A 9,007-nucleotide genomic window follows, 5' to 3' on the forward strand; every position below is an offset into this window, starting at 1 on the left:
GGCGGGGCAGCAAGTCATTCAGTGGCTTCACCACCACGAACTTACGAACCGTTCTGAGTCTGAGTCTGAGTGACTTCAGAACGTTGTCCTCAGAACGTTGAGGGTGCCTTTTATTATATTAGATTTATGATTTGATAACATATGCTGTTACATAACTATTTTATTATTTAGTATGATTTGACTAGATAATGTGTTTTAATTACTGTGTTTGGGTTCTTATGATTGTATAATTATATCTATGTATTTATTGACAACATTGAATGCTTTTTTTATTTAATCAGCATGAAGTGTTTTTAATGTAAATGGCTGTTTAACCATCTGTTGCCCTTTTTTAAAATTTTTTTAATTATGTAAATGTCTGTATGATTTATTAGGCACATCTTTGGGTGATAAATGTGGCTATTTTAATTTATTACACTTATGATTTTATTGGATAATATTTTAATGTGATTCTTATGATAAGACTACTTATTGTATCTGTTTTTATGAACAGCTTTGAAGGTCTACTATTTAATCAACATAAAGTTTTGTTTTATGGAACTTTATGGATTTAGGGTGGCACAACATATATTTTTGATTTTTAGCATCAATGGTGCAGTTTTTCTGTATAGTCCTGAAGTCATTGATACATCATTGAAATGCATGGATTAAAATTGCCACTGTAACGCATAGTGTTTTTTGTGTTTCCAGCCTTTTTTTTTTGGGGGGGGGGGGGGGGTATTTAAGCTGCGTGCTTTAGCGATTTTTGTATTTTGGAGATGGGACAGTCTTTTAATTTTGACCTTTGGTTTTGAAAAAAGGGTCCCTTGGGGCATAATTGCAATTTTAAATATTCTTAAAATGATTGTTTGAGCATTTAAATGTATACCATTCACATTTAAAAGCAATAAAGTTTGATCATAAGGGCTCTGTTCTTTTTGAGGGTACAAAATTGATTTCAAATGCTAGTGAAATCTGACCTGCTTGCTAGTGCATTTAAGCTTTAGTCAATTAAGCTTGTGTGATTGGAGATGTTATTGTGGAGTTGCTGTAGAACTGTGAGTAATGCTTGAGGCTTGCTTTCTAGATTAATCTTGGAGATTTTTGTCTTGAATATAACTTTGATTTTGTTAGAGATGTTTCGAAAGAAATGCTGCAGGACTATGGTTCCTTTTTATATATGCAGTTTGCCTTCATGGGTTTCTTTTAAGGCATATTGTAGATAGTACTGTTTTTTTGCTCCAGCATTCACTTTTTGTTAATTAAGCCTTTAGTATATAATAGATACATAATAGCGGAGGTTTGTTCCTAAGAATTTTTCTCTTTTTTTTTTTTTTTCCCCCCTTCTTGTTTTCTTTTTGTATCTATCTTGTACTGATTTGTTTGATTAATGTTTTTAGTATTCCTTTTGAGTGTTACACTAAAGAGAAGTGTGTTTGACTTTACCTCTCTAGGTAGGTATATCTCTATATATAAAAGGCAGCACCAACGTTCTAATGAAGCCTCCAGCCGGAAGTGTGAAGCTGCAGAGATATCCGGTTTCCCCATGAGTGTCTGCCCCGCCCTCGCTCTCTCTGTAACACAGTGAAGGAAAACACAGCACAGCACCAAATCGAAATTGCTCTCTTTGTAACAGTGAAGGACTGGAGGAGGGAGGGGAGAGAGGGCAGACGCCTTCACTCTCTCTGTTATTGAGTGGAGGAGTGGCCTAGTGGTTAGGGTGGTGGACTTTGGTCCTGGGGAACTGAGTTCGATTCCTGGCACAGGCAGCTCCTTGTGACTCTGGGCAAGTCACTTAACCCTCCATTGCCTGCCGCATTGAGCCTGCCATGAGTGGGAAAGCATGGGGTACAAATGTAACAAAAAACAAACAAACACAGCACAGCAGGAAACTTAACACTGAAGGACTGGGAGAAGGGGGGAGGGAGAGCAGAGGGGAAGGGAGAAAGGGCAGAAGGCAGGGACACACACACTCCCACATGCACACTCTGAAGAAAACCTTGCTAGCCCCCGTTTCATTTGCATCAGAAACGGGGCTTTTTTACTAGTATATACATATTTTTTTTTCTTTAAATTAACCCGTGTCCAATATTTCCATATGGCTTATTATAGGAACATTGGGCACTAATGGGTTAAAGCTTGCCTTCCCTCTTACTGTACTGTGATTGATATTGATGCTTGCATTAACCTCACTGATTTTTATAACACTATTTCTGGCTCTAGCTTGTTTTCACTATTGCACCGTAATTGTAATGATGTTGTGCCCATCACTATATCATTCATGGCTTACACTGTTACATATTTTTACTCTGGAATCCCTGTCATTTTCTACAACTTTGTATGTTCTTATACAAAGTTCTTCATGTGGTTGATATGTTATTCTGTTAACATTTGGTTTTATGATGTGATTTTAAATTTCATTTTTAGTTTTTGCCTCTGACGCCGCAGCCTTTGGCGAACTGTGGCCATGTCACGCATAAGTTTAGGGTTGAATTAAAGTTTTTGTTACCACTTCCAACATGCGTTGGTCTGCCGTTTGTTCTGTTTAGTGAGGGATTGTCACATATTTAAAATTGGTAGATGGAGGAGTAGCCTAGTGGTTAGTGCAGCGGAATTTGATCCTCGGGAAATGGGTTTGATTCCCATGCAACTTCTTGTGACTCTGGGCAAGTCACTTAACCCTCCATTGCCCCAGGTACAAATAAGTACCTGTATGTACCTTGTAAACTGCTTTGAATGTAGTTGCAAAAACCACAGAAAGGCAATATATCAAGTCCCATTCCCTTTCCCTCATTAGGTACGATCAGTGGAAAGGTCTGTTACAAGGTAACTGATGATAGGTAGCAAAGCTTGAAACTGGCACAGGCGTCTGTTTTTCTAGGGCTAGGCTATACCCCTCGGTATTTGTGTATTCTTTGAATAACTGAACTTTGGGCTTTTGTGCTGTTTTACAGACATGATCTGCAAATTGATTAATATGTTGCCCTATATAAAACTATTGCATTTTTTGCTGTAACTTTTAAAATTTGTCCTTACTTTAGGGGTATGGAAGGCAGCAGGGGGATGGGCTTTGATATGCTTGTATGATGATGCACCAATGGAATGTTATTTTGAAAATGTAGCCGGTCAAAATTGCCAAACAGTGGTTGCTGATGTTTTTGTGTTTTGTTTTTTTTCAGAATGTGACTGTTTATAGTCATTAAAGTTACTAAGCATATTACACATTATATGATAATGTGGTATCTGGAGAAATAGCTTGCTAAACATTCATTCCATGCCAGTGATTTTTCTCCTCCTTTTTCTCACAAATTAATGTGAAAAGTTTTTGCTTAACAGATGAACTTGAGATGCTTTCAGAGGCAAGAGCTCGTCTGGCCAACACACAGGGAAAGAAGGCTAAAAGGAAAGCCAGAGAGAAGCAATTGGAAGAAGCAAGGTAGGTTTCATCTAAAGGAAATGTACATTTTCAGTCAACAAGTGGTGTTGTCAGGCACACAACTGTGAAAGGTTCTGAGCATATGAATATCCTTTCCCACAAGCAGTAGTCTCCTCAGGACTTCAGTTTTGACTTTTTTTTTTTTTGTTTTTTTCTGTTGCCAACTGGCCAGGAAACTAAGCTGTCCCATTTGGATCTTATCCAGCATTCTCCGAGGACAAGCAGGCTGCTTGTTCTCACTGATGGGTGATGTCCACGGCAGCCCCTCCAATCGGAATCTTCACTAGCAAAAGCCTTTGCTAGCCCTCGCGCGCCGATGCGCGGCCGTCTTCCCGCCCGAAACCGGCTCGTGCCAGCCAGTCTTCTTTTGTCCGCGCTCGGTACGGTCGTGTTTCGCCGTTCGTGCCCCGGAAAGTTGACCTCGCGCGTCGTTTTTGACTCGTTCTTTCAGAGAAAGTTTGAGAAGTGTTTCGGGAAGATACTTTTTGGTTTTCCCTTCCCGTATTTCGAGCTTTTCGCCCCGGTAAGTTTTCTTTCGTCGTCGGGGTAGGCCTTAGTTAGGCCTCGGTCGAAATTTTCTTCTCCCTATTTTTGTGGTGCCAATTTTCGCCATTTCGAGTTTTGATCTCGCCGGCGTGATTTTTCCGCCCATGACATCGAAGCCTTCCAGCGGCTTCAAGAAGTGCACCCAGTGCGCCCGGGTAATCTCGCTCACTGACAGGCACGCGTCGTGTCTTCAGTGTCTGGGGGCTGGGCACCGCCCTCAGGCCTGTAGTCTGTGTTCCCTTTTACAAAAGCGGACTCAGGTAGCGAGGTTAGCCCAGTGGAACATTTTGTTCTCGGGCTCTTCGTCGGCATCGGCACCGGGGGTATCGAGTGCATCGACGTCTCCAGCGTCCAGACCTTCATCCTCGGCCGCCAGTGCATCGAGTGTATCGAGGCATCGACCCTCTGCATCGGCGCTGAGACATCGGACGACTGTGTCGACGTCGGTGGTACCGGGACCTCGTCTGCTGATGTCGTCGGACGGTGGTGCTTCGTCTGGAGTGCAGGTGAAGGCTGTCCATTCCCCTGCTGGTGGCGGTGAGCCTTCGGGTGGGTCTCCCCCTACCCTGAGGGCTCCTGCGGTACAGCCCCCCCGAGACCGACCCTCTTCGGCCTCGGCCCCGAGGAAGAGACGGCTGGATTCTACGTCCTCCTCGTTGGTGCCGGGAAGCGCCGGTGACGTGCTTCGCTCCAAAAAATCGAAGAAGCATCGACACCGGTCCCCTTCCCGTGTCGGCACCGAGAGCTCTGGGTCGCCGAGGGAGTCGGCACCCAGCAGGCATCGGCACCGAGAGGACCGCTCACCCTCTGTCCAAGAGGTGTCGATGCGCTCCACTCTGGACAGCCCGGAACAGCCTCCACGCCCGGAACAGACTCTGACATCGACGCCTGCATCGACCTCCATGCCTTTTTCTGCAGCTGCTCTGAATGAGAGCCTCCGGGCCGTTCTCCCAGAGATCCTGGGAGAGCTGTTGCGCCCTACTCCTCCGGTACCGGGGGTGCTTGCGCCACCGGTACCGTCGAGTGCGGCGCCGGCTGGTCCATCGCCCGGGGTGAGGTCTCCGGCGTCGGTGCCGCTTGCGGTACCGACTGCGGTCGCCTCCCAGGAAGGCTCCCCGACTACGTCGGCGGAGGGAGCTTCGCCGGTGCGGGCGAGGGAGTCTACCTCTCGACGCTCCCACCGTGGCCGTGGTTCCACGGAGTCGAGCCGGGCACGGTTGCAGACACAGGTTCGTGAACTTGTGTCTGACACCGAGGGTGAGGCCTCGTGGGAAGAATCTCTGACGAGGAGTCTGAGGGTCTTCCTTCTGATCCCACTCCCTCTCCTGAAAGACAGCTTTCTCCTCCCGAGAGTCTGTCTTTCGCTTCCTTTGTCCGGGAGATGTCTACGACCATCCCCTTCCCGGTGGCTGTGGAGGACGAGCCCAGGGCTGAAATGTTTGAGCTCCTGGACTATCCTTCTCCACCTAAGGAAGCGTCCACAGTACCCATGCATCATGTCCTAAAAAAGACATTGCTGGCGAACTGGACCAAGCCATTAACTAACCCCCACATTCCCAAGAAGATTGAGTCCCAGTACTGGATCCATGGGGACCCAGAGCTGATGCGCACTCAGTTGCCTCACGACTCTGGAGTTGTGGATTTGGCCCTAAAGAAGGCCAAGAGTTCTAGGGAGCATGCTTCGGCGCCCCCGGGCAAGGACTCTAGAACCTTGGACTCCTTTGGGAGGAAGGCCTACCATTCTTCTATGCTCGTGGCCAAAATTCAGTCCTACCAGCTCTACACGAGCATACACATGCGGAACAATGTGCGGCAGTTGGCGGGCTTGGTGGATGCGCTCCCCCCTGAGCAAGTCAAGCCTTTTCAGGAGGTGGTCAGGCAGCTGAAGGCGTGCAGAAAATTCCTGGCCAGAGGGGTGTATGACACCTTTGATGTTGCGTCCAGGGCCGCTGCTCAAGGTGTGGTGATGCGCAGACTCTCATGGCTGCGTGCCTCCGACCTGTAGAGTCGAATCCAGCAGCGGATTGCGGACTCGCCTTGCCGTGCGGATAATATTTTTGGAGAAAAAGTCGAACAGGTGGTAGAGCAGCTCCACCAGCGGGACACCGCATTCGACAAGTTCTCCCGCCGGCAGCCTTCAGCCTCTACCTCTACAGGTAGAAGATTTTTTGGGGGAAGGAAGACTGTTCCCTACTCTTCTGGTAAGCGTAGGTACAATCCTCCTTCTCGACAGCCTGCGGCCCAGGCTAAGCCCCAGCGCTCGCTCTTGTCAGCAGCGTGCGCCTCAGCAAGGCCCCTCGGCTCCCCAGCAAAAGCAAGGGACGAGCTTTTGACTGGCTCCAGCAGAGCATAGCCGACATCCAAGTGTCAGTGCCGGGAGACCTGCCAGTCGGAGGGAGGTTGAAAGCTTTTCACCAAAGGTGGCCTCTCATAACCTCCGATCAGTGGGTTCTTCAAATAGTCCGGCAAGGATACACCCTCAATTTGGCCTCAAAACCTCCAAATTGTCCACCGGGAGCTTAGTCTTACAGCTTCCAGCACAAACAGGTACTTGCAGAGGAACTCTCCGCCCTTCTCAGCGCCAATGCGGTCGAGCCCGTGCCATCCGGGCAGGAAGGGCTGGGATTCTATTTCAGGTACTTCCTTGTGGAAAAGAAAACAGGGGGGATGCGTCCCATCCTAGACCTAAGGGCCCTGAACAAATATCTGGTCAAAGAAAAGTTCAGGATGCTTTCCCTGGGCACCCTTCTTCCCATGATTCAGGAAAACGATTGGCTATGCTCTCTGGACTTGAAGGATGCCTACACACACATCCTGATACTGCCAGCTCACAGGCAGTATCTGCGATTTCAGCTGGGCACACGTCACTTCCAGTACTGTGTGCTACCCTTTGGGCTCGCCTCTGCGCCCAGGGTGTTCACAAAGTGCTTGGCTATAGTAGCAGCGGCACTCCGCAGGCTGGGGGTGCACGTGTTCCCGTATCTCGACGATTGGCTGGTGAAGAACACATCCGAGGCAGGAGCCCTGCAGTCCATGCAGATGACTATTTGCCTCCTGGAGCTACTGGGGTTTGTGATAAATTATCCAAAGTCCCATCTTCTCCCAGTGCAGAAACTCGAATTCATAGAAGCTCTGCTGGATTCTCGGACGGCTCGCGCCTATCTCCCAGAGGCGAGAGTCAACAACTTGTTGTCACTCGTCTCGCAGGTGCGAGCGTCACAGCAGATCACAGCTCGGCAGATGTTGAGATTACTGGGCCACATGGCCTCCACAGTTCATGTGACTCCCATGGCCCGCCTTCACATGAGATCTGCCCAATGGACCCTAGCTTCCCAGTGGTTTCAGGCTGCTGGGGATCTAGAAGACGTGATCCACCTGTCCACGAGTTTTCTCAAATCCCTGTATTGGTGGACGATTTGGTCCAATTTGACTCTGGGAGGTCCTTTCCAAATTCCTCAGCCACAAAAAGTGCTGACCACGGATGCGTCTCTCCTGGGATGGGGAGCTCATGTCGATGGGCTTCACACCCAAGGAAGCTGGTCCCTCCAGGAACGCGATCTGCAGATCAATCTTCTGGAGTTGCGAGCGATCTGAAATGCTCTGAAGGCTTTCAGAGATCGGCTGTCCCACCAAATTATCCAAATTCAGACAGACAACCAGGTTGCCATGTACTACGTCAACAAGCAGGGGGGCACCGGATCTCGCCCCCTGTGTCAGGAAGCCGTCAGCATGTGGCTCTGGGCTCGCCGTCATGGCATGGTGCTCCAAGCCACATATCTGGCAGGCGTAAACAACAGTCTGGCTGACAGGTTGAGCAGGATTATGCAACCTCACGAGTGGTCGCTCAATTCCCGTGTAGTGCGACAGATCTTCCAGGTGTGGGGCACCCCCTTGGTAGACCTCTTCGCATCTCGAGCCAACCACAAAGTCCCTCAGTTCTGTTCCAGGCTTCAGGCCCACGGCAGACTGACATCGGATGCCTTCCTCCTGGATTGGGAGGAGGGTCTACTGTATGCTTATCCTCCCATACCTCTGGTGGGGAAGACTTTGTTGAAACTCAAGCAAGACCGAGGCACCATGATTCTGATTACTCCTTTTTGGCCGCGTCAGATCTGGTTCCCTCTTCTTCTGGAGTTGTCCTCCGAAGAACCGTGGAGATTGGAGTGTTTTCCGACCCTCATCACGCAGGACGAAGGGGCGCTTCTGCATCCCAACCTCCGGTCCCTGGCTCTCACGGCCTGGATGTTGAGAGCGTAGACTTTGCCTCTTTGGGTCTGTCATAGGGTGTCTCCCGCATCTTGCTTGCTTCCAGGAAAGATTCCACTAAGAGGAGTTACTTCTTTCTGTGGAGGAGGTTTGCCGTCTGGTGTGACAGTAAGGCCCTAGATCCTCGCTCTTGTCCTACACAGACCCTGCTTGAATACCTTCTGCACTTGTCTGAGTCTGGTCTCAAGACCAACTCTGTAAGGGTTCACCTTAGTGCAATCAGTGCATACCATTACCGTGTAGAAGGTAAGCCGATCTCAGGACAGCCTTTAGTTGTTCGCTTCATGAGAGGTTTGCTTTTGTCAAAGCCCCTGTCAAGCCTCCTACAGTGTATGGGGATCTCAATGTCGTTCTCACCCAGCTGATGAAACCTCCTTTTGAGCCACTGAATTCCTGCCAGGAAGTACTTGACTTGGAAGGTCATTTTCTTGGTGGCAGTTACTTCAGCTCGTAGAGTCAGTGAGCTTCAGGCCCTGGTAGCCCAGGCCCCTTACACCAATTCATCATAACAGAGTAGTCCTCCGCACTCACCCTAAGTTCTTGCCAAAGGTTGTGTCGGAGTTCCATCTGAACCAGTCAATTGTCTTGCCAACATTTTTCCCCGTCCTCATTCCTGCCCTGCTGAACGTCAGCTGCACACTTGGACTGCAAGAGAGCATTGGCCTTCTATCTGGAGCGGACACAGCCCAACAGACAGTCCGCCCAATTGTTTGTTTCTTTGATCCCAACAGGAGGGGAGTGCTGTAGGAAAACGCACCATATCCAATGGCTAGCAGATTG

At 48.8% G+C, this 9,007-nt stretch overlaps 1 protein-coding gene across 1 annotated transcript in view; it reads left to right on the forward strand.

Moving 5' to 3' along the window:
* CDC5L (cell division cycle 5 like) overlaps positions 1–9,007 on the forward strand; it is a 253,851-nt gene that overhangs the window by 76,885 nt on the left and 167,959 nt on the right. Inside the window, exon 5 of the mRNA XM_030198760.1 lies at positions 3,316–3,415. Coding sequence (XP_030054620.1) covers positions 3,316–3,415 — 100 coding nt within the window. The remainder of the gene's footprint in view (positions 1–3,315; positions 3,416–9,007) is intronic.

This window comes from Microcaecilia unicolor, chromosome 3 (assembly GCF_901765095.1).
Source record: "Microcaecilia unicolor chromosome 3, aMicUni1.1, whole genome shotgun sequence".
In the NCBI taxonomy this organism is placed as follows: domain Eukaryota; kingdom Metazoa; phylum Chordata; class Amphibia; order Gymnophiona; family Siphonopidae; genus Microcaecilia; species Microcaecilia unicolor.